This window comes from Ambystoma mexicanum, chromosome 3q (genome assembly GCF_040938575.1).
Source record: "Ambystoma mexicanum isolate Mex_15411 chromosome 3q, UKY_AmexF1_1, whole genome shotgun sequence".
In the NCBI taxonomy this organism is placed as follows: domain Eukaryota; kingdom Metazoa; phylum Chordata; class Amphibia; order Caudata; family Ambystomatidae; genus Ambystoma; species Ambystoma mexicanum.
In genome coordinates, this window is record NC_090926.1 from 732,606,279 (window position 1) to 732,632,655 (window position 26,377).

A 26,377-nucleotide genomic window follows, 5' to 3' on the forward strand; every position below is an offset into this window, starting at 1 on the left:
TGGATTGCCTGGGCCAAGTTGCCGATGCTGGTCCGGTTTGATCTGGAGGGGGAGGAGGGAGATTGTCAGACTGCCGAAAATGTCCTCTTCCCTGCTCCTAGCGGCAAGGCCTTGCTTAACCATCAAGTAGAAAAGTGCTCTCCCCCTAGGCAGGAAGGAATTGACCAATGTGGCTATGAATATATATAACTGTAGTGCTCCACGGTCATCCAGGCCTCCTTGAAATTGAGTGGAGAGAATTCATTGATAAATGTGAGGCCTGGGGCAAACCCTGCAGTGACCAACGCCGAGGTTTCGGAAGGAGTGCCTAGACCTCGTGCTGGAAATAAATGCAGGTAGGGCATGGACCAATGCCGGACTGATATGGACAAATACGCCTGTGTGGAAGCCAGATGCCAATGCTAAAAGTTTACTTTGTATTATTGTTTCTTACTGAAGGGACTAAAGCTATAGCTATAGCAGCGAGAAATCATACTGGGGAGGGAGGGGGGCATACAGTTGGAGAAGTTATGAGGGAGGAAGGGCAGGCGGATACGGGGTCCTGACTGTTGTTCGAACTGCCTCATGCAAGTTGTTTTTTGTTCATTTAACTTATTTGCAGAAGAAAAAATGACCTAATGTGTCTGGTTGCTGGGCAGATTGTGGGGGAGACAGGCTGTCCATAATTGGACAGCCTCAACATGTTTGAATGTGAATACTGGACCCTTCTATAGATGGTGGTGGAATGCTCAATCCTAAATAAATGTTAGAACCTGGAGCCATTAGCGATAGTCCACCACAATATCCAAGTATCTGAAGCGTAAGGATCGCTTGTGACCTGCAGGAGTACTGCTTTGCAACCTGCACTGGACAAGCCAACTACTGCATTTCAGATCTGACTTCAAATTAACTAGGAAGATACCAGAGTGCCAGTCTCCTCTGGACTGGTGGAACCAAACTATCTGTCATGTTCTGCATGAATTGCTTTTGCAAGAACAGTCATCACTGGATATGCGTTTGTCTACACCTGCCTGGAAATGGACTGCATCTGTGCACATGCCGCTTCCTGCCTGGTTGCTGGAAGGTGTATGGGCATCCTCTGAGCTGCGCTGGGACCTCGCCAACCTGCTGCTGCAGTCACTCGCCATGAGGACTGGCCTGCTGGAAGTCGAAGCCTGACTGCTCTTCCCGTGATGGCCTGTTGAGCATTTACTTGGTCTCAACGTCTGCTTAAGTTTACTTTCCTGAGGGATCCTATTCCGCTGCTGGAATCAAATTTGATCTGGCTTACTGGAGCCATGTATCTGCTTGCTACAAGTTTGTGAAGCATGCTCTGAAGCTTCTGATGCCAGAACAGAAATTTTGCTGAAGCCGGAGTAGTGTCCTTGAAGGTTGGCTGCCTGCGAGAGCCAGTACGGGCGATGCCCCGACAGCATGCGTGCAGCCTTTTGGCACTCTGGGAGCACATATCAAAAGTGGCAAGCTCTCAGCCTGGAATCTGCACTTGAACCTGGCTCACAATACTGTCTGGTGAAGCAGATGTTAATGCTTTTATCCCACTTTGATAGCATTTATACATCTCTAAATTCTGCACAAGAACATCACACCAGGAGACCCAAGTCCCCCCCCCCATGGCTTTAACTCCCATGGTTTTCTTGTACCATTCTTGTTCAATTGCAGAATTACATGGAGACCTGACGAGCAGAAAGCATGCACAGGGGAGTTATCAGTAGAGTAACTTTGCAGAAAATTGTCGGTGGACAGGACGCCTAAATGAATGGCCCCTACCACAAATGTTTGAGTGGTGGGGGACAAACACCCTTGCCCCCCCTGCCCCCTTAAATTTATTTTGTGCCGCAGAAATTGGCATTGCAATAAGGAGTTTAGAAAGTAAAATATCTGCTGATACTTAATGCACCGCAATGAAGATGGAGCTTTGCTGTTTATTAACAAGCTAAGATGTTTGTTTTAAGCACTCCTTTTTGTCTATTTTTAGGATTTTGAAACAGGAGCGTCCAGAGCTGGCAGCATTGGCAGATACTGTTGACCTGCAAGAATCGACTGGCATTGCTTCGGATAGCTCCAGTGACTCCTCTAGCTCCTCTAGCTCTAGCTCTTCAGACTCTGACTCCGAGGTGAGATTACACCACAGGTCCACTGTCTTCTCTAAATTGTGGAGCAGTTTGAATGTGTTGCCTAAACATGATGGTAGAGTACAAAATGTATAGGTAGCATAAATCCGGAAGCCTTACTTATAGGTAGCATACATTTTTACATATAAGCATTTGATATTTTTATGCTTGTCCACTTATGAATGAAATGTATTCAGGTAGTTTCTCATTAGGGATCCTTGGCAGATTATGCTGTAGAATCTGTTCCAGCAGTCACTGGTAGGCCCCTGAACACTTTCATCCACTGCTTTATAATTTTAGTGATCCATTAGTAAAGCAATGGGAGTGCCTTGATGTTCTCAGGACTCTGTTGGACTAGCACAAAACTCTGTACCAAGAGGGGTCTCAAATTGCTAATTCTCTGGCCACTTGAATGATATATCTGACATTTCATATTCAAAAGGGAAGGCTTTATTCAACACAATCTCATCCACCCTACTTCAGTAGATTAATGGACCCTCACTGTGATATTGTCATAATGAATATTAGAAAATATATCTATTTTATTATACATATCACCAATACACATTAAAAATATGAGATATGTTAAAAACCAATACAGTACTCATGTACCTATTGTACATTTAATAAATCACACTTGTCACGTTTATGATTTCTTGAATGTACAATAGGTATTTGAGACCCTACAAGTGTCTACTGTAGTGATGTTTTTAACATCACAAAATCTTTTTGATGTATATTGGTGAAATGCATAATAAAATCGATAATTTTTTTATATTCACTATGACCATATCAGAGTGGGGGTCCATTATTTCAGGACTATCCTCCAATTTTTCTGAACTAGGATGGATGAGATTGCGTTGAATACAGCCTTCCTCTTGAATATTAAAGGACAGTAAAATTTCCCCTTTTGTGGTACGGCTGTGTGAGAATAGCATACGTGATATATCTGCCTACGTGCTTTTCATTTAGCATAGTTTGTCCCAACATCCATTTTCTTTTTTTCTCTTAAACTAAATGTTTTCATCCTCGCTTTGAGGTCTACATTAGTCCTGGTGATCAGTCTGTGTTATACCACTTCAGGTCAGAGTGTATCAATGTCGCAGCACTGTAAGGGCCGTTTTGACCAAATGTTAATGGTATTCAATTTATCATCCTGAGGAGGATGAAAGTCTGAGCTATCTTCCTCAACACCATGCTTTTAAATTTTAAGAGCCAAGTGAAAGATTGCTCTTTCAGATGGTCCATGTTCTTGTATGTATTGCCTTTTATGTTTGTACTTCCACATGCACTATCCTGATTCTGTACTGGTACAACTTGGTCAATCTTTTGTTTCACATCCTGATATGGCTAGTTTGACATTTTGCATGATATTTGAATATTTTCTTGAGATTAAGGTATTTGTTATTACTGCTGTAAAGGTAGAGGTCTGTTGTCCTGCTTATTGTGGCTTCCTGATGTGTGGCTCCTAATGCTTCATTCGCCGCAACATTGGCCTCCAAGCACCTGGCGGCACTGGCTGTTCACAGCCCTGTTCCCCTCATCCACCACTAGCTGAATCATAGCCCACATATGTGAAATGTCACAGGCTTGATTCACTGCACCTGGCATGTATGGGCAAATCGGAAACAGTGGTGTGATAGAACCATCACAATCTGACAGATTGGATGAACTGCAGGGAATTGTCATGGGAGGTCGTACCGCCTTGGCCATGTCCCGAACCAGCCTGTCAGGTGGGTGTCCCCTGTGCATTACTACAGGGGGCAATCAAAAGCCAGCCCATCATTGCTGTGGAAGGAATGGGGGGGTGATGGGCAGGTATTGCGCATGTATGAACCATAAGATAGGCCCCCCCATGGTAAAGTTAACTTATTAAAATGTTCAGTAAGCAGTCAATATCTGAGTAGACTCGCCACCCAGTCCGCCTAGAAGATTCTGAACGTACAGCCCATGCGCCTCTTGTGGCAAATAGTTGTATCATAGACTGTCGATGTTGCTAACAGTTTTATCACAGCTGCATGAACTGACAGAACAAGCCAGGTACCTGAGTGGGTGCCCAAACAACAAAGCACCATTGATTTCGGCAAGGTACGTATAACACACCAGTGGCCGCAGGCATGGCTATCCGCACACATCGGTATACAGCAAGAACTGACAAATTCAGTTGTGCTGTTCACATAATTCTCTGTCTAAGCAGACCTATGAGCGATTCTGGCACGCTGAACACATAGCGAATCTTTAGCACTCAATGCCATCTCCCAACTCCTCAGCACCCATTTACATGCCTGACTTCATTGGTTGCTCTCTACTGGACCCAGGCCCGCCCTGCAAAGCCTTTGTTGGCCAAATGCACACGCGCATCCTCATCGTACTCCATGACATCCAATACTCTGGACTTTGGTCCTCCGAGGGTGTTCCCACTAACAGCGCATTGAGACTATAATTATGGTAAAAGGCGCCATACAAATGACAAGTACAATACAATTCATACACAATCATTTGGGGGGGGTGGTGGGGTACAAATTCCCTCAAATTCATTTGGTCAGATGTTGCCCCTTTAGCTAACATGTCAAAATAACATGCATGCTGCGATGCAAGGACTTTGCTGTGCCAGTTACCTGAAAGCTGGCCTCACTGCAGTTGCTCTCAAGTGCCCCCATGGACTATATATCGACCAGACAAAGCGCACGTTCAAAAAAGCTAATTTAACACAATATTGACATCAAAATTGCAATACAAAATCTGGTGTCTCAATCTTTTTGCAGCAAAGAGTAAATCAGTTGTTCAAATTGTTTTTAGAAGAATAATAATCCTAAATTGCATTTCTGATGCTTGCGAATTTGCTTAGAATCACATGTTGTGCATATAGTCCGACATCTAGTGGTAACCGCAAAGTATTGCATCTTGTCTTTCGAGGATCGAAAGAGGACGTCGACATGGGCGTGCCTAACGTGACGTATAGTGTACCCAAAATCCCTCACGCATCGAGGTCCCTCGGATGGTTTTTTCCGCCCAGCTAGCTGGTCGCCTTATGCGGAGCTCTTACATATTGCAAAAATAAATTCTTACCCACGGCCTCCGGTCGTTTATTTATATTTGTCCCCTCATCGACGATTACTTCTTCACCACCGCCCAAGACATCGGAAGACAACTCGGACTTCGACAGCTGGTGCTCCGGTCGACGGCGGGGACCGCTTGGCCAGTCCTTCGGCCGGCCTATACAGTAGGTTGAGTGAGGTCCAGGGTTTCTATTTCTTTGAGAATGTATTTCCCTTTCCCTTCTCTTTGCCCCTCTGGTTTTGCCATTGCTTTAATACACCTGAGCTATGGACAGCTTGCCCTTCGTGTAAAGGCAAGTTCCACTGGAAAGACATACACCGCAGGTGCAATAAGTGTCTCCCTCTAGATCACTACGAGGCGTCCTGTCACGCTTGCCCTAAGGCTATTAAAAGCATCAAAAACCGTGGGCGGCCTTCGCCATGATGCAGGCCGAGGGTAGCACCCTGCCGCCACAGGCACCATGAGTGATGAGTTAAGTGATGGTCGTGGTTCCAATCCGGATGCCATTGACCTTTCATCCGAGCATTTACGCACCGAATAGTCCAGCCCCGGCAGGCAGAACAATCATTCTGCTATGGGGAATGTACATTGCAGCGACAGGGAGGCACCCGCTACACATGAGTAAGCACACAACCCCCCAGTACCGTCTTAACGGATTCGTCGGGCGGTGTAAGGCGCCAACAGGTACGTAGAGTTTCTCAACGGCACCCACCGATCCACGCAGTCGGCAGCCCTCCCCCTGCAACCGCGTAAGCTACATGCGTCCGGGCATTCAGCAGACAAGGGTGTTGAGGCGCCTCTTAAGAGGGCGCCCATGCTTACCATTCCGGGTAAGTCAAATTACGGCAGAGGCGCTTGAACACCCTAAACCTCTCCCGGCGACGCCGAACATACGCGAGATTCTCAGATTGTTTTGGCGGCCAATAAGACTATGCATAGGTCGAAAGACACCTCCACACGTTGGGATTGACAGGAAGACTATTTGGAAAGCCCCCAGTCCTTATCTAGAACACTCTCTCGACGTTCTAGGCATATTGATCCCCAGGAGGACGCCCCTACCCCTACCCTCCCTGACCCTTCTGACTCCTCATTATGGACCAGGGATAGGTTTGAGGGGTGTTTGGATAGGCTTTCAAAGTTTGTAGACTTCTCAAAGTTTACCATGCCCAAAAGGGCTCGTGAGGAGGAACTTTACCCTTCAGTCTCTAAATTTCAGAGGTCCTCCTGCCCTCTTCATGAGGAGGTCTGTGACCTGACAGATCAGGATGAGGTTCCTCAAGACCCCTTTTTACAAGAGGATGATCGCTTTGAGGATCACACTCATCAGGCCACTGATTGGGGAGATGAACCACCAGTGGATAACCAACCTTGGTTGTCACCTACAAATACCCCAGATCCTGACACTATATGCATGGATCCTCCCGCCTCCCCACCTCTGCGCCAGGCATCTCCTATAGATGGCCAGATGGCATTTAATGCCATTCTGCAAAAAACTAGCAGAACATTTTCAAATAGCCACGCAGGAAGCGGTGCAGGACTCTGACTTCGTGGAGGATAATTTAAAGGAGAAGCCACCTGCCAGTCAGGCTATCCCTTTACTAAACTCCATTAAAAGGTGCATTGCCCCTTCTTTACTTACACCTTCACAGACGAGGGCCGTGAAATCTCGGGTGGAGAAACATTTTCGTCCCTCCCCTACAAACCACCTCTTTATTCGGGGACATCCTACCCCGGATTCTCTCGTGGTCACTACGACAAAGAGGGCGGGGGTACCCTTATCCACAGGTGAGGCACCACCGGACAAAGAAGCAGATGTTTGTTAATCTGCTTAGAATCACATGCTGGGCATAGTCCGACATCCAGTGGTCACTGCGGAGTATTGCATTTTATTTTTCGTAGTCGAAAAGGGGATGTCGACAAGGCGTGTCTGAAATACTATCCCTATAGTGACGTGCAGTGTACCCACAAACCCTCACGCGTCGAGGTCCCTCAGATTGTTTTTTTCCGCCCAGTTATTGGTCGCCTTTATGCAGAGCTCTTCGAGAGTCATTGCAAAATCATTTCCTCGACCCTTGGTCGTTTACTATTATTTATAGCCATACACATAGTTCTCCAGCATGGGGTCTGGCATGGATTCACATGCTCATGAATATTCCCCGTCGTCAGGCTGGGAATCCTCGGTAAAGAAAAAACCAGTATCAGTTTCGTTTCTGATCTGTCTTTCGTAGTAATAACCAATCACTGGTCTCTGCGTCATACTGACCAGAGCCAATGACTGCCCTCTACCTAAGCACCGCCTCTGGCAGCCATCTTCAGATTTTTACCGCACGTTCATGTGTTGGGATCCTCGTGCTATTGCTCTCGAGCGTTAGTGCTATTTTTTCACGTTTTTTCTCAAAAACTTCGTTTTTTTCGGTCAAAAGAGCCTCAAGCTCCACCGACTCTCCATCCGATCAACGGGGACCCGTGTCGGATTCGTCTGCGCCCCTCAAGGGTGAAGATTTCGTCGAGCTACGCTTTTGGAGGACTCCAGAAGCTTCTCAGGCCCAGACATGGCCCAGGAGAAGGGAAGCTCGACGCCCGGAAAGCTGTTCAGGATCTGCCCTGGATGCCAGCTGCAGAACGTCTTTAAGGAGGACGAACACTCCTTTTGTCTCCACTGCTTACATGAGGACAAGACACACGTGGAGAACGACTGTGCGTTTTGCGGCAATATGTCGGAGCGGACCATGAAGGACCGCCATCAGCGTCTCGCCAACTGGCTGGAAGGGAAGAGCCCGTTGGGCGAGAAGAAGAGGAAGAAATCCGAGCGGTCTTCTAAGACCTTTGAGGACGCCCCGGCGACGGGGGTCCAACACAAGGCCAAGCACCGCGACTCCGCTGGCACCGGGAGCGCCGAACGGTCGGGCTCTACGGGCGCCAGGCAGGGTGCACCCTCCCCGGCACCTTCAGCCACGAGCCAACGCTCTGGGTCGGGTAAGAGGAAGGGCGAGCACCCGGCGAAGCTCCTGGAGAGGCTCCGGTCGAGCTCAAAGGCCCCATCTGAGGGGGAGCGAGGCAGTGTCCCCCCCCCCCCCCCCCCCAAGGATAAGGCGGTGAGCGCACCTAAGGTGGTGAAGGCCTTAATCCATCCGGCCAAGCCCTCTATCGATACTGTCGCGGCGGCCCTGGCTCAGCCTGTGGAGGCTACACCAGTGGTGGCGACCTCGGGGCTCAGAGTCTCCCTGCCACCTCGGAGGGAGTCCTCTTTTGTGCCCATCGATAGGACCCCCGTGAAATCCCCGGCGGGGAAGAAAAAGGGGGGGCAGGGCGTCGTCGTAGATTCGGCCTCAACCTCAGAGGAAGAGCTGATCGAGGTCTTAAGCCACGGCCTTGGCGTGGAAGAAGACCGGCCCGTCGGATTCCCCTCTGCCAGCGCCGCAAGACAACTCGGTGGCCATTTTGTTGGCTATACAGTCCTTATGCTCAGAGATAAGGACGAGACTACCGTTGCCGACGGAGGAACCTCTCCCGTCGGGGGATCATGAACCGGGACCTTCTGGTGTTCCCCCGCCCAAGAAAAGGATTCACCCTCCACCTCCTTTTCAGCCGTCGCGCCCCGTCCAGCCCTCCTCCCCGTCCACCCGAGGGGATGATACGGGGACTGACACGGCAGCGACGGGTACGGACGACGAGGTATACGACGAGGATCTACCGTCGTCACCTCCCACCAGGGCTTCTCCGCCCGACGAGATTGGATCGTTCCACTTCATGATCGCCAGGGCATCCGAGCTTTTCCAACTCTGCCCTGAGGAGAAGAAAAACGAAGGATTCCTTTATCAACGGAAGACGGTCCTCGCGGTGCCTCTACTGGACAACATTTGGGATGAGGGCCTCGCCCTCCTCAAGAACCCTTCCACGACGCCAGCTAGAAGAGACCGGTACGAGAAGAAGTACCGGGTCCCGGACGCGGCCCCCCTGTGCCTCCGGGTGCAGCCTACCCCGGACTCCGTCGTCTCCGCGGCGGCCAGGAAGAAAGCGGGGGGGGTTGCGGCCTCCACATCGACTTCCCCACCGGACGGCGAGGGAAAGAAATTGGACGCTATGGGACGCAGGGTCATCTCGTCTGCAGCGACGACGATTAAAGCGGCCAACGCCTTGGCTATCGTGGCCCGCTACGACAGGGAGCTATGGTACAAACTGGCTCCCCTGCTGGACTTCCTACCGGACGACAAGAGGGCGGATGCCCTGGAGATCCTACAGGAAGGTGAGGTGGCGTCGGACCACGCCATCACTATTGCGACGGACATCGCCGACACTGGGTTTCGCAAGTTGGGCAACGGCGTGTGCCTTAGGCGGCGTGGATGGCTCAAGGCTACGGACTTCCGTCAAGACGTACAGACCAGAGTCCTGGACATGCCGTTCGATGGGAACAACCTGTTTGGGAAAACAGTGGACGATTCCCTTCAGGCCATTAAAGCGGACACTGAGACGGCCCGGGCCCTTGGGGTTCTGCAGCAACGACGGACGCCCTTTCGGAGCAGCGGAGGCAAGGGCGCCTCCAAAGGTTCCGGCGGCGGTTTCTCCACCTACCGTCAAGCGGCCTGCTCGTCGTCTCAGGAGGCCTACAGAGGACGAGGCAAGTCTGGCGGACCCCGCCGTCGTCGCCAAGGAGGTCAAGCCGGCAAAGCCTCGTCGAAACAGGATTGAACCGGCCGTGGGGTCGGGCCCCCACCGAAGCACCCCGGTGGGAGGCCGGCTGGCGAGCTTCGTCAGCGTGTGGGAGTCCATCTCCACCGACCGTTGGGTGCTGGACGCCTTAGCCCGGGGCCACGCGCTCGAGTTTCTAAGAAGGTGCCCGCGCGTCCCCCCCGTTGCCAGGAAAGAGCTTCACGTCCCTCAGCTTCTCCTGGAGGTAAAGGCGATGCTCAGGAAGGGCACCATCGAACTCGTCCCAAGAGGCTTCGGGGCTCCGGAGTTTACTCGAGATACTTCCTCGTGAAGAAGAAGACGGGAGGATGGCGCCCCATCCTAGACCTGCGACGTCTGAACAAGTTCATCAAGGCGCAGAAGTTCCGGATGGTCACCCTCCAGCAAGTCCTGGGTCAGCTGGAGGAAGGAGACTTCCTGTCGTCGTTGGATTTGGAGGATGCCTACTTCCATATTCCCATCCTAAAGGGGCACCGAAAATTCCTCAGGTTTGTGGTCCAAGGGCGTCACTACCAGTTCAAAGCCCTCCCCTTCGGACTACGGTCGGCACCCAGGGTATTCACCAAGTGCCTTGCACCGGTGGCGGCGCAGCTGCGCCGCGAGGGGATCCACGTCTGCCCCTACCTGGACGACTGGCTCATCCGAGCCAAGACGAGGGAGCTCGCCGTGGAGCACACGGCAAGGACCGTCCAACTCCTCACGGACCTGGGATTCTCCGTGAACTACGCCAAGTCCCACCTGGTACCCGCGCAAAACGCACTGTTTCTGGGAGCGAAGCTCGACAAAGTGTCCCTTCTGGGCTCCCCGTCGGAGGAAAGGACCAGGTCCATCCTGGGCAAGGTACAGCGGATGTTGGTTTCCGACGCGGCCAAGGTGAGGTCCAACAAGTCCCTCCTCGGAATGATGTCTTCTTGCATCTACCTCATTCCCATGTGCAGGCTCCGGATGCGCCCGTTGCAGGAGTTCCTGGACGCGCACTGGATCCAAACGACGGGCGGCTTCGAGGAGAGGATCACACTCGACGAGAGTTTCCGCCGAGCGGTCCGGTGGTGGGGCAACCGCGCGCATCTGACGGCGGGCATGGACTTCCAGACCCCAGACCACCAGGAGACAGTGACCACGGATGCCTCCCTGGAAGGGTGGGGAGCGCACACCGAAAATCTGCACGCGAGAGGCCTTTGGCTCCCGACGGAGAAGTCCCTCCATATCAACGTCCTGGAGCTCCGTGCAGTGTTCTGGGCCCTCAGGTCCTTCCTTCCGTCCCTCAAGGGCAAGGTGGTGAGGATCTTCACCGACGACACCACCACCATGTTTTACATCAGGAAACAGGGCGGAACCAGGTCCCCAGCACTGTCCAAGGAGGCGCAGGACCTGTGGCATTGGGCCGTCGCCCAAAGGATGTTTCTGGTGCCGTTTCATCTGGCAGGGATAAAAAAACACCATCGCCGACTCACTCAGCAGGGAGCTGCGCTCGTGCCACGAGTGGGAACTACGGCAGGATCTAGTGGATCGCCTCTTCCGACGGTGGGGCACACCCCAGATCGACCTGTTCGCGACGGCGACGAACTCCAAGTGCCGGAGGTTCGCCAGCAGGTTTCCCCAGGCGAGGAGCATGGGCGATGCTTTCTCGTTCCCCTGGGAGGGCCTGTTCCTCTACGCGTTCCCTCCTTTGCCACTGCTAATCCGGCTCGTCAACCAGCTCAAGAGGTCACGGTGCAGGATGATCCTCGTCGCACCTGCGTGGCCGAGGCAGATATGGTTCCCGGACCTTCTGGACTTGTCAGCGTCCCCGCCAATCAAGCTGCCGGTGGACGCGGATCTACTCTCCAGGGAAGGAGGTGCCATCCTCCACCACGACCCGAAATCGCTGAACTTGCAGGCCTGGCTCCTGCAGCGCTAGAGTTTGGAGGATACGACATACCGGCCGACTGCAGAGAGGTTCTTGCAAAGGCCAGGGCGTCCTCGACTCTTAAATGCTACGGACACAAATGGAAGAGGTTCTCTGTCTGGTGCCACGCACAGAAGATTAACCCTCTACGGATTACGGCTCCCCAGGTACTGCCGTACCTGCTGACGCTGGCCAAAGCTGGACTGGCACACGCGTCCAAGATTCATCTTGCTGCGATCTCCCGATACACCAGAACCACGGGGCGGACGTCCTTGTGGTCTCATCGTCTGGTGAAAGAGTTCATGAAGGGACTGTTCAGATCGTTCCCGCCGGTGAAGGCTCCGGCCCCGGCGTGGGAGCTCAACGTGGTGCTGACCAAGCTCATGGGACCTCCGTTCGAGCCTCTGCACTCGGCCCCGTTGAAGTTTCTGTCGTGGAAAACAGCGTTTCTTGTGGCCATCACCTCCGCACGACGGGTGGGAGAGATCCAGGCCCTTTCCTGCAAGGCCCCGTACTTGACTTTTCACGACACGAGGGTAGTGCTCAGGACGCACCCCTCCTTCATGCCCAAGGTACCGTCGGACTTCCATCTCAACAAACCCTTGGTGTTGCCTGTGTTCTTCCCGTCGCCTTCGTCGCCGGCTGAGAGGACTTTGCACTCGCTGGATGTGGCTAGAGCGCTGAAGTTCTACGTGGACCGCACGAAGTGTTTTCGGAAGACGTCACAACTCTTTGTGAACTTTGGACCTGTCAATCAGGGGAAGGCTCTCTCCAAGGCTTCCATTTCCAGATGGCTCTCCGGCTGTATCATGTACTGTCATCGGTTGGCAAACCGACCGCTGCCTGGCCGTCCGAAAGCCCATTCCACCAGAGCGATCGCAGCTACCACGGCGTTCCTTTCTGGTGTGCCCCTGCTGGACATATGCAGGGCTGCTACGTGGAGGTCGACGCACACCTTCACGAAATTCTACTGCGTCGATCAGGATTCCAGGGAGGAGTCCAGGGTCGGCCAAGCAGTGCTGCGCAACCTGTTCGCCTGAGGTGAGCCTGGTGAGGAGGTAAGATGCTTAATGTTGAGTTTGATGTACTGCTTAATGTTGAGCCTTTGCCACCTCCCGTGGTTGTGCATGTGTGTACTGCTATGTATTCTTTATTCATGAGCATGTGAATCCATGCCAGACCCCATGCTGGAGAAGGAACAAGTTACTTACCTGTAACTGTTGTTCTCCTGCATGGGTCTGGCATGGATTCACATGCGAACCCTCCCGCCTACCCCTCTGCGGCTCTTCACTTGGTCATTCTGCCACTTCACGTGCTTCCAAATCTGAAGATGGCTGCCAGAGGCGGTGCTTAGGTAGAGGGCAGTCATTGGCTGTGGTCAGTATGACGCAGAGACCAGTGATTGGTTATTACTACGAAAGACAGATCAGAAACGAAACTGATACTGGTTTTTTCTTTACCGAGGATTCCCAGCCTGACGACGGGGAATATTCATGAGCATGTGAATCCATGCCAGACCCATGCTGGAGAACAACAGTTACAGGTAAGTAACTTGTTCCATCCCTCCCTCGACGCAGAAGCTGTTCTCCGCCGAGCAAGATCTTCGACGGAGAGACGAGCGGAGGAGATCCTTCGGCGCTGCCGAACACGTGGCCTGGCCTCGCCGGCCTAATACAGTAGGGAGAGTGGGGTTGTGTGTTCATTTCTTTGCTTCACTCTAAGACTGCCTTTCTCTTTCCCCTCCCTCTCTTTCGAGGTCGTAATCACATTTCATACCCTCAGCTATGGAGAGTACGCCCTTTAGGTTTTGCCCGCACTGCAAGGGCAAATTTAACTGGGAGGATAAGCACAAACTGTGTAACCGTTGCTTGCCCCTCGATCACAAAGAGGATGGCTGTGCGGCCTGTAAGTTACTTAAACCCAAAACCTTAAAAGACCGCAGGGTCAAAAGGTGGGCAGCCTATGCGATGTCTAGGTCTGACTCCTCGCCAACTGCTGCCGTCGCCGAATGTGACGAGGAAAGTGATTACACGGCCTCCGCAGCAGAGGTTGTAGACCTCTCGAAGGAGCGTTCCCGCTCCTCGGCGTCCGTCCCCAGCCCCGACAAGCCCGGCTCACGCCCCGCTTATGGGGATGAACACCCCGGCGACGAGGACGAACACAGGAAAAAACATAAGCACATACCCCACGGCACGCATTCGTCGAAGACAAAGACGGCCATAGCGTCAACGAAGGCGTCGGGTCCACCGGCGCCTTCCGCCGACCGTAAGGGTCCCAAGCCCTCCCCGCCACCGCTTCCGCGACCGGCGACTGGGCTTTCTGTAAATAAGGGCGCTAACCCCAAATCCTCAGGCGACGCGCCTCGCAAGAGTGCGTACGTCGCCAGTAAAGACTCTGCACTGCCTACAGAGACGGCGAGCGATCCCTCGACAGAGAAGCTGCTCTCCAAAAGCCTCGCACGTATAGCTTCGAAAGACGGCCAGAGACGGACGGCGGGTAACACGTCGATAACCGCTCACAAGGCCAAAGAAACGCTGAGGACGCCGGAGGGTAGGCTGGGACAGCTCCCACCGTCGACAGAAGACCCTAGCCAGCGAGAAGGTTTCTCAGAAGGCAAAGGGACGCTATCTTCGATGCTATGGGACAGAACTAAGCAACTGCAAAGAGAAGAACCTCCCTTTTCACTCCCAGACCGCTCTGGCCTACCTTACTGGACTGTAGAGAGGTTCCAGTCATGTATGGACAAGCTAGACCGGTTCATGGCCATCCCAGAAAATAGGACACCCAAGAGGCCAAGGGAGGTACCCCAGGAAGGGCCAAGGGCTAAATACCCGAAGCACTTTAACCCCCTACAGGAAGACATGGACTCTTACGACCTCACTGAAGAGGATTCTCACTTCCAGGAAGAGGATGAGTTTGTGTATAATGAAGACCAACAAGAGGAAGGTTTTCATGAAGGTGAAGAGGGCTACGAGGAGGGCCCAGGTGAAGGTGGCTCACAGCCCTGGCAGTCCCCATCAGGGTCTACAGACCCCGACATTATAGACATTTCTTCTCCTCAGACCACACCGGTCAGGTACCCATCTCCAGTAGACGATCAGCCCACCTTCAATGCGCTACTGAGGAAGGCAGCAGCGCATTTTGAAGTTGAAACTAGGGAGGTCACCCCAGATACTGATTTCGTCGAATGGATTATTAAGGAAAAACCTCCCACTAGTCAAACTATTCCTATCCTCGCCTCGGTTAAGAGACGACTCGCCCCATCGCTGTCCACCCCCGCGCTGGTAAGAGGGGTCAATCCAAGAATCGAGAAATTGTTCTCACCCTCTCAGTCAGACCCATTATATATCAGGGTTCACTCAGTCCCGGACTCCTTAGTGGTTACTAACACAAGGAAGAGGGCTGGGGTTCCATTGTCAACCAGTGAGGCACCCCCAGACAAAGAAGGGAAAAAACTTTATGCATTGGGCAAAGGAATTTCCACCTCGGCAGCGTTTTCAATTAGGATTGCCAATAATAATATATTGTTGGCAAGCTATGCCGATGCTCAATGGGGAAAGCTTAAGCAGGACATCGAAGAAGCCCCTGAACCTTTAAGAACACGCTTATTGGCTACAGTTACAGAAGGAGCTCTGGTCAACCAGAGCATCATTAAGAACACTCTTGATGCGGCAGAAACTGCTGGCCGTTCTTTGGTGCAGGGAATTCTGCTGAAGCGTCACGTCTGGCTTCGCAATTCCGGTTTCAAGGCAGAAACACAGGCGTCACTCATTAATAAGCCAATAGAAGAGTCAAATCTCTTTGGAAGGGCAGTGGACGATGCACTGGAAAATGCGAAGAAAGAATTCGACACCATAAAGACCTTAGACCAAATCTCAAAGCCTCCAAACAGGCGGGGATTTGGGAACAAGCGTTTTTTTTCGTCGCCAACAGCAGCAGCAGCAAAAGCATTACACTGCGGGCAACTGGCCCTCTAATCGGGGTACCAGTAACCAGTATAACCAAAGAGGACAACGCCGTGGCAAGGGCAGAGGCCGAGGCTCTAGCCCGAGGCACCCCGGCAAGTAACACCAAATGACCCGAAGGTGCGGGTCCCCTCCCATGCGTCTCCGGTTGGGGGCCGGATAACATCGTTCCTTTCAGCATGGGAGGGAAAAACATCAAACCGGTGGGTATTGTCAACCGTAGCCCACGGGTACTGTATAAAGTTCAATCGGTCCCCCACCTACAGACCTCCAAGGGGACGACGCCTGTCACCAGAACACCGCGTCATCCTCCTGCAAGAAGTAGAACAGCTGCTACAGAAAGGAGCAATAGAGGTCGTGCCCCTATCTCAGGTAATGGAAGGTATTTATTCAGTGTACTTCCTTGTACCCAAAAAGGACCTAACCATGCGCCCTGTACTAGATCTGCGCCCAGCGAACAAATTTGTAAAACCACAAACATTTCTTATGGTAACATTACAGGAGGTAATTCCCCTGCTATCTCAGGGGGACTACATGACAACACTAGACATGAAAGATGTATACTTTCATATTTTGATGTTGCTAGCACACAGAAAATACCTCAGGTTCATGATAGAGGGCAAACACTACCAGTTCAGAGTGCTACCCTTCGGCATAGCGTCTGCACCGAGGGTATTCACGAAGGTAGTGGCAGCGGCCCACCTGCGCAGGTTGCCCATACCGGTATACCCTTACCTCGACGATTGGCTCATAACAGGGGAGTCCTACGAGACATGCATCTCAAACACCCAGAAGACAGTAGACCTTTTGTTCCAACTGGGCTTCTCCATCAACGAGAAGAAGTCCAGCTTAGACCCCAGCCAAATCGAACAATTCCTAGGGGCTCTAATTCGAACAAAGGACGGTCTCGTCTTCCCCTCCAACGAGAGGGTCCAAAATATGCTGTTTCAGATCCCTCAATATGTGGCCGGTCGTGAGGTGACGGTACGCAAAGCAATGCGCTTGCTAGGAATGATGGCGTCATGTATTTATTTGGTACCTCACGCGCGCCTGCGCATGCGCCCAATGCAAGAGTGGCTCAACAGCCAGTGGTGTCAGGCCAGCGGACAATGGGACAATCTAGTGGTGGTCTCGCAGGCCTTAGTTCTCTCGCTACGGTGGTGGTCGAAGGAAAACCTGGTAATAGGGAAACCATTTGCCACCCCCGCAGTGGAAGCCACTCTAACCACAGACGCATCCCTCACAGGATGAGGGGCTCACCTATCCCATCAGACTGCTCAGAGTCTGGACTCCGAGCGTAGCGTCCAAACACACAAACTTATTAGAGCTACTTGCGGTGTTCAAGGCACTAAAAGCCTTCCAGATACACCTACAAGGGAAGAGAGTGATGGTCCTCACGGACAGCACCACAGCCATGTACTACCTCAACAAGCAAGGGGGCACTCTCCAGGACTGTCCAAGCTGTCCCAGAACATCTGGAAGTGGGCTCTCAGACACATGTTCCTATTGTCACAACATGTACCAGGGGAACTCAATCTGCTAGCAGACGAACTCAGCAGAGACTTCCCTCTGCCCTTAGAGTACGAATGGCGGTTACACAAAGACATCGTCTTCGACGTCTTCACACAATGGGGCTTCCCAGAAATAGACCTGTTCGCAACTCTGGAGAACTCACAATGCCTAGATTACGCCTCCAGATACCCACAGAACCGCTCCAAGGGGAACGGTCGCTGGATACCATGGTCAGGGAAATTTGTTTACGCTCCCGCCCCCCCCCCCACCCCGACTGCTCTGCTGACCAAGATAGTGCACAAGATGCACCAGGAACCAGTCACCATGATACTGATGGCCCCGATGTAGGCCTGCCAACCATGGTTTGCGCACCTGATGGAGATGTCCCTGTCCCCACCAGTGAAACTGCCCTGCCCGTACAACTTGCTGTCACAGGACAAGGGCAAGACACTACACCCATGCCCACAGAACATGAATTTAGCAGCCTGGCTCCTGAGGTCATAGAATTTCGCCATTTCTCCCTCAGAGATTCATGGACATTCTCAAAGAAGCTAGAAAACCCAACACTCGCCACTGCTATTCTAGCAAGTGGAAGAGATTTGTCATCTAGTGTAGAGGTAAGAGCATCAACCCAGTCCACTGCTCTCCCACACAAACTGTCCTGTACCTGACCCATTTACTGGACTCAGGTCTAGTGTTCAATTCTATTAAAGTCCATCTAGCGGCACTTTCTGCATACACCACCTCCCAACTTAAGGTGTCATGGTGTAAAGTCCCAGTTATCAAAGCCTTCATGGAGGGGGTAAAGAGAATACACCCTCCGATAGCAAACCCAGCTCCCGGCTGGGACCTTAATGTGGTGCTTACCAGGCTCATGGGCTCACCCTTTGAACCCATGCACAAGGCAACTCTTAAGGACCTCACCCTTAAGACTGCTTTCCTAATAGCTATCACCTCCATTAGGAGAGTAAGTGAACTACAGGCTCTTTCTATTCTAGACCCCTTCGTAACAGTTCACAAAGATAAGGTGGTTCTACGCACACACCCAAGGTTTGCACTGAAATTCATATCGAAATTCCATGTCAACCAGTCAATAGAACTACCAACATTCTTTCAAAACCCTTCCAATTTGGGAGAAAAAAGCCTGCATTCACTCGATGAGCGCAGAGCTGTCATGTTTTATATGGAAAGAACTAGGCCACTGAGAAAGTCTAATCAGTTCTTTGTCTAGGTGGCAGCAGGAAGAGAAGGAGATGCAGTCTCAAAGTCCACTATATCTAGATGGATTGTTCAACGCATCACTCTGTTACACTCTTGCTAAGAGAGAACTACCCTTCAAGCCTAGAGCACACTCTACTCGAGGCACTGGGGCATCCATAGCATTCATTGCAAACGTTGCCCTTGAGTCCATTTGCAAAGTGGCAACCTGGAGTTCTGTACACACCTTTACAAAACACTGTCTGGATGCTCACTCTTGATCTGATTCCCAGGTGGGACAAGCAGTATTCAGACATCTTTTCTCTACTGTTCCTTCTCACAACCCACCTCCAACTCCGGGTACTGCTCGATAGTCTATGCACAGCATGTGATTCTAAGCAGATTAACAAACATCAGCAGACCATGCATTACTTACAACCATCTGAAATCTTTTTTAGGTATCTGCATAGATTCACATGCGCCCACCCTTCCTCCCCGCTCAGATGGAAGGAACATAGACATCTTCCTACATCTCTCTATCTTTTCTGTACTCTCACGTATAGAAGGCTCCCTCAGGGCAGAAAAAATACAAACAGAGGGACCTCGACGCGTGAGGGATTGTGGGTACACTGCACGTCACTATAGGGATAGTGTTAGACACGCCTTGTCGGCGTCCCCTTTTCGACTACGAAAAACAAAATGCAATACTCTGCAGTGACCACTGGATGTCAGACTATGCACAGCATGTGAATCTAAGCAGATACAACCATCAGTAATGCTTTTACGTAAAGTAATGCATTGTCATATGCCCTAGGGAAAAGTATCACTACTATTGCTGGGGCGTATTCCACCAGGATTGCCAACAATACCACGCTGTTGGCCAGTTACTGTGATGTGCAGTGGAACATGCTACAAGAGGGCCTGCAGGAAGTTCCCGAACCAGTCCGTTCACGTCTGCTCACGGTGGTATCGGAGGCTAGACAAGTTAATCATATCTTTAAAAACACCCTAGACGCTGCAGAGATGGCGGGGAGGACTCTGGCCCAGGGTACCCTTTTGAAAAGACATGCCTGATTAAAGAACTCTGTGTTCAAACCCGAGACACAAGCGTCCCTTATCAACAAACCGGTGGAGGAGTCCAACCTGTTTGGCAAGGCTGTAGCTGGGGCGCTGGAAACCACGAAAAAACAGCATGAGACATTGAAATTGTTAAATCAAATCACTCCAAGGCCCTTTCAGCAGCGAGGTGTGAGTTCCCGCTGCTCCTTTCGCTGAGAATCCTATTCACATTCCCCACATTACCAATATGGAACGGGTAACACTTGGTCCTCAGGTGAAGGGTCTCCTGCATTCAATCAGTATCCACCTAGAGGACAGTGCCATGGGGAAAGGAAGGGGACGCAATGCCACCCCTAGAGGCTCCCTAGCCTCCAGCCAGAAATGATTTATCCAGAAATGCCTCTCCGTTCGGGGGACGTGTAACATCATTCTTACATGCATGGGAGGGGATTACAACAGACCAGTGGTTGCTCAAGAAATCACCTACGGTTATTGCATGAAGTTCAGCCGGCCACCTCGATTCAGTCCACCAAAGTCCAGGCGTCTAGCACCGGAACACATGACGATCCTGCTGCAAGAAGTCGAGAACTTACAGGGAAAGGGCGCTATCGAAGTCATCCCTGTTTTACAAGTAAACAAGGGTATTTATTCAATGTACTTACTTTTACCCAGAAAGGATCTCACCATGAGCCCTGTGCTAGACTTGCGTACAAATTTGTCAAACCTCAAAAGTTTCTTATGGTAATGCTGCAAGAAGTTATCCCTCTACTCACCCAGGGGGATTACATGGCAACATTGGACATGAAAGATGCATACTTTCATATTTCAGTGTTGCCGGCACACAGGAAATACCTAAGGTTCATGATAGTGCTTGTTCTCTATCAGTTGAAGGTGCTTCCCGTTGGCATTGCCTCGACCCCAAGAGTGTTCACAAAGGTGCTGGCAGTTGCAGCAGCTCGCCTGCGCAAGCAATCCATCTTGGTTTAACCTTACCTCGATGACTGGCTCATAACGGGGGACTCCTACGGAACATGCTGGTCAAACACCCAAAGGACGATACACCTATTATTCGGCCTGGGATTCTGCATAAACAAGAATTCCAGCCTCGACCCTAGCCAAGTCGAGCAGTTTCTGGGGGCTCTAATTCGGACAGAAGACGGCCTTGTTTTACCCTCCGACGAGAGGGTACAAAACGTGCGGTTTCAGATCCCTCAGTATGTAGCCAGTCGAGCAGTGACGGTACGCAAGGCCATGCAACTGTTAGGCATGATGGCATCCTGCATTTACTTGGTTCCTCACCCACATTTGCACATGTGCCCCATGCAAGAGTGGCTAAACAGCCAGTGCTGTCAGGCCAGCGGACAATGGGACGGTCTAGTGGTTGTCTCGGCAACCCTCGTTCTCTCGCTGAAATTGTGGTTGAGGGAAAACCTCTTGAAAGGGAAAACCTTCACCACCCCCGCAGTAGAAGCCACTCTCACGACGGACGCATCGCTCACTGGGTGGGGAGCTCACCTCCTTTAGCAGTCGGTGCACAGCGTTTGGTCCCCAGCAGTAGCATCCAACCACATAAACCTGCTGGAGCTGTAAGCGGTGTTCAAAGCACTGAAGGCCTTTCACACACAGTTGCAGGGAAAGACAGTACTGATCATCACAGACAGCACCTCAGCCATGTACTACCTGAACAAGCAAGGGAGCACTCTCTCCACGTCTGTCCAAACTGTCCCAGAACATTTGGAAATGGATTCTCAAACACAAAATGTTCCTATTGTCTCAAGTTCCAGGGGAACTCAATCTTCTGGCAGATGTGCTCAGCAGAGACTTCCCACTGCCCTTAGAGTACAAATGGCGACTACACAAAGACATTGTCTCAGTTTTTCAAAATGCGGCTTCCCAGAGAACGACTTGTTCGCAACTCTGGAGAACCCACAATGCCCAGATTACGCCTCCAGGTACCCTCAAAACTGATCCAAGGGGAACGGTCTCTGGATAACATGGTCAGGTAAATGTTATGTTTTTGCCCCTGACTCCCCTACTCAACAAGATTGTGCACAGGATGCACCAGGAACCAGTCACATGATATTGGTGGCCTCGATGTGGGCCCGCCAACCCTGGTTCTCCCATCTGATGGAGATGTCTCTCTCCCCGATGAAACTTCCTTGCCCATACAACATGCTATCTCAGGACAAGGGGGAAACACTTCATCCATGCCCGCAGACTCTCAATTTAGCAGCATGGCTCCTGAGGTCAGAGTTTGGGCATCTCCAACTTCCTCAAGAGATGCATGGATATACTTAGGGAAGCAAGAAAGCCTAACACCAGACATTGCTACTCCAATAAGTGGAAACGCTTCGTCATCTGGTGCAATTCCAAGAGCATCAATCACATTGACTGCTCTCCTACTCATATTGTACTATACCTAACTCACCTAGTAGACTTGGGTCTAGTTTTTAATTTGCTGAAGATCCACTTAGCTGCACTTTCAGCCTATACCACGTCCCAGAGGAAAGTGTTGTGGTGGAAGATCCCAGTGATTAAAGCTTTCATGCAAGGGGTTAAAAGGATTCATTCACCCATTTCTAACCAGTCTCCCGGATGGGACCTAAATGTAGTATTAACCAGACTTACGGGGTCTCCCTTTGAACCTATGCACAAGGCAAGCATCAAAGCTCTCAAGACCGTCTTCTTAGTGTCGGTCACTTCAATAAGGAGAGTCCGTGAACTACGGGCCCTTTCAATTCTAGACCCTTTTGTCACAATTCAGAGAAGGTGGTTCTGTGCACTTGCCCTCGGTTTGCGCCCAAATTTTATTTCTAAGTTCCATGTGAACCAGTCAATAAATGTTAAAGGTATTTATACCGCGCACCATCACCAACGGAATTGGTCCCCAGGCGCTCTGGCGGATCTGCAAATGGTAAGGTGGGAAGGGTTAGTAAGGTGAAGAAGGGAGTAGGATAGTGAGAGGAGTGGTGTTCTGTTTGCACCTTCAGCTCGGTATACACCAAATACTGAGCTTTGGTGCGGGTATTGGATCGGGGTCAGTCCAAGTGTGCTGTTGCTCCGGCTTATGTGTTGCAGTTTTGTGAAGTGCGTGCGGCTTACTGTGCGAGAGATGGTTGTGTGAATTTTTGAGTGAGATATGTATGCAGAGTTTGATCTTATATTGGTTAGTGGGTTACCTGACCTTTAGCATGCTAACATTCAGCGTGTGGCACCTGTTGACCCTCACAACTGTCTGGATGTGGCGCAGGCCATTGCTTAGGATTCCATCTAGGTGTGGGCATGTCAACATTCACAGTCCCATCCAGATGCAACGCAGTCCAGTATCCACAATTCACTCCAAGTGTGGCCATGCTAATATTCGCAATTCTGTCTAAGTGAATAGAACTACCCACATTCTTCCAGAACCCCACTAACGTGGCGGAACGAAGCCTACACACACTGGGTGTGCGCAGGCCACTCATGTACTATCTGGATAGAACTAAACCACTAAGGAAAACAAGTTTTTAGGTTCAGTGGCGGCTGATGAAGCAGGGATCCTGTCTCTAAATTAGCCATCTTAATGGGGATTGTCGATTGCATTACACTCTTCTACACTCTTGCCAAGAGAGATCTGCCCTTCAACACTAGAGCACACTCTACTCGAGGCACTGCGGCTTCCATAGCATTAATTGCAAATGTTCCTCTCGTCCATTTGCAAGCGGCAACCTGGAGTTCTGTGCACACCTTTACAAAACATTTTTGCCTAGACACTCACTCTAGGTCTAATTCTCAGGTGGGACGAGCAGTACTAAGACATCTTTCCACTACTGTTCCTTCTCACATCCCACAACCAACTCCAGGTACTGCTCGCTAGTCTATGCACAGCATGTGATTCTAAGCAGATTTACAAGCATCAGAAGACCTGCATTACTTACCTTTAATAGCATTTCTGATGCTATTAAGTTAAGTAAGGTATCTGCTTCGATTCACATGCGTCCACCTGTCCTCCCCGCTCGGATGGAAGGAACATGGACATCTTATCTCTTTGGCCTCACTCACGATCGTCATAAGGCTCCCTCACGGCAGAACAAATACAATCGGAGGGACCTCGACGCATGATGGATTTTGGGTACACTATACGTCAGGGATAGTGTTACAGGCACGCCCATGTCGACGTCCCCTTTCGATCCTCGAAAGACAGGATGCAATACGCGGTTACCAGTAGATGTCGGACTATATGCACAGCATGTGTATCTAAGCAGATACAATAATCAGAAATGCTATCACGGTAAGTAATGCATGTCTTATATAGTGCTACGAACCCTCAGGCATCTGAGCGCTGCTTATTGCCCACAGTGTGTGCTGCTCATTTATCGACCTCGGAAGGATGAAAGGCTGAATTTGGCCCTGCCGGCATTTGAACCTGCATTGGCAGGCTCTGCACGGATGTCAAAGCGAGCACTCTACTCGCTGTGCTTTCTGACAGAAAAGTACCCCTGTCTCCCATTCCGTTTCTTCACACTTATGAACTGTTGCCCTAGTATGGGGATGGGGACTGTTGGTTGACATTGAGCAGAAACTGAATTTAAAAAAAGCAAAGTGCAATTGCGGCACATGCAAACCTCTCCTATGCATAATCCCGACCACAAGCCCAGTCCATTCCCTCTATATGGACTGGGCAAGTACCGTCACGGAGCAAGCACATTTTCTGTGTCTCAAATTGGATTTTTGCTTTAGGGACCTCACCAAAAGAGAAGGCCATCTTCAGCACATGGTCCGTGGACAGATCGCTTTCTATTTTTTTTGTTTATAACTGTATAGACAGTTTTTACAAAAGAGGAGGTTCTTTCCTCGTGAACTTTGTTTTGTTTCTTTTGGTGTGCTTGTGAGGCTTAAATCCTTTGATGTTGAATGTTCTAAGGTAAAGAGTCTAGCTCCAGGCTGTGCAGGAAGTTTCCCATTGCAATGACTGGTTTTCGATTTAACCCGTTCATCAGAAACGCCCACCAATAATCTTCATCCAGCCTTGGGTGACAGAGGTGGATTTCTCTGTTAGAGATTTAGACTGGCCAGGTAAGAGTTGGATGCTTTATGCTTTTGATTGTGTTATGAATCCAGCAAAAACGGCAGATGTTGGCGTCTGTTTTTCTTCGGATTCCCAGGATCTCGTTTGTTTTCAGGATGTTTAATCTTGCTCTCAAGTATGTTGAACGAATTTTCTTGTTTGGGAATTTCAATAAGTAGCTGATGGGTTTGTTTATTTTTTGCGCGAAAGGAGGCAGGTGAGCTATGGACTTATAGCTCAGCGCTTTTGACTGTGTATCACACCAGTCTGTTCCTTTGAATTTTTTCTGCAGTTTTTATTGGATTGGTCAGGAGTTCCTCTTCAGTGCTTCCTATCTCTTCTAGGATTCTGATTTTTGCTGATCCAAGCTTGAAGCCGTTTTAGTGCCTTTCTTCATTTTTCCATGGATGAGTGTGTAGATTTTTTCTTTGGAGGATCTTGTTTTCCTGTAAAGCATCAGGCTGTTCAGAGACACTGTTCCTTTAAGCGAGATGAGACCAAGCTCTCTTCTTATCAGAGCCATTGGAGTAGAGGCTGGAAGGCGAAGTAGCTTCCTCCAGAGAATGCCTGTCAGTTTTAGCCAGATGGTTTCAGTGATGGTGGGCATGGCTTCCACTCCATAAGTGAGGGCTGGTACCACCTTCGCCTTATAGGTGATTGCCGGTTTGAAACGACCACATTTTTTATTCATCAGGATCATTTGGTTGGTCAAGGTTTTGTTTTTAAGAACCAAGGTTTATTGCATCGGTAGTTCTCTATTTTTGTTGCTGACGGTGATCCCCAGATATCTGAAGGTTTCGACTTCTTCCAGTCGTTCTCCGGCCAGGAACCATGCACTATGGACTTTCCGTTTGGCTGATTTGTCTAGTCTCATCACTTTGGTCTTTACAGTGTTGCTTTCTAGATCGTTGGTTTTGAGGTATTCGTGAAGGTTGTCCAGTTTTCTCTGCAGCCCGATCTTAGTTTGGTCGATTAGAATGATGTCCGCGTATAGCAACCTGCTGACCTTTTCGGTGCCCAAAGTTGGTGGAAAGGCTTTGACGTCCTTTTCAGAGTGTTGGTAGTCTCCTGTGTAGGAATTATACAATGCCGGAGCCAGTGGGCATACTTGCTTCACTCCACGGCTCGTTGGAATAGATGTAGAAAGGGGATCTGTGCCGTCGAGTCGAACGCTCATGGATGTCTGAGTACAGTTCTTTTATTGGTTCCAACACCGAGTAAGGACAGTTCCAGTTAAGAAGTTTATTCCAAAGTTTGGATATATGCATGATGTTTTTGCCAGAGTGCTTGAGCATGGACCATGCCTGGGACCTCTGCTTCTTCTATGACAATCTTGGGGTGGTCACTGCATTGTTGGTTCAATTATGGGCAAACATTTCTCGATCTTTGCCTCCAAAGAATACCAAATCCTTGAAACATAAGATAATTAAGACCTTGTGTTCTGTCACCCTGACTGGGTGGCTAGTTCCCTGCATGCCGCACAGAAAAGATGTTCTGATGCTCGTTAATCTGCTTAGAATCGCATGCTGTGCATATGGTCCGACATCCAGTGGTAACCGCAGAGTATTGCATCTCGTCTTTCGGGGGACCGAAAGGGGACGTCGGCATAGGCGTGTCTGAAACACTATCCCTATCGTGACGTGTGTAGTACCCAAAATCCCTCACGCGCCGAGGTCCATTTTTTTTTTTCCGCCCAGATAACTGGTCGCCCTATAGCAGAGCTCTTCATGAGACATTGTTTATCTTACCGAATTGTCGGTTATTCCGTGTTAAGTCACTTCGCCCATCAAGAACATCTTCGACAAAGACTACAGGGGCATCGTCTACGGCTGTGGGTTCCGGCGCCTAA

At 50.5% G+C, this 26,377-nt stretch overlaps 1 protein-coding gene across 1 annotated transcript in view; it reads left to right on the forward strand.

Annotated features, from left to right (window-relative positions):
- Positions 1–26,377, forward strand: part of JMJD6 (jumonji domain containing 6, arginine demethylase and lysine hydroxylase) — a 210,758-nt gene that overhangs the window by 147,180 nt on the left and 37,201 nt on the right. The window contains exon 5 of the mRNA XM_069654657.1: positions 1,976–2,114. Within this exon, the coding sequence (XP_069510758.1) occupies positions 1,976–2,114 (139 nt within the window). The remainder of the gene's footprint in view (positions 1–1,975; positions 2,115–26,377) is intronic.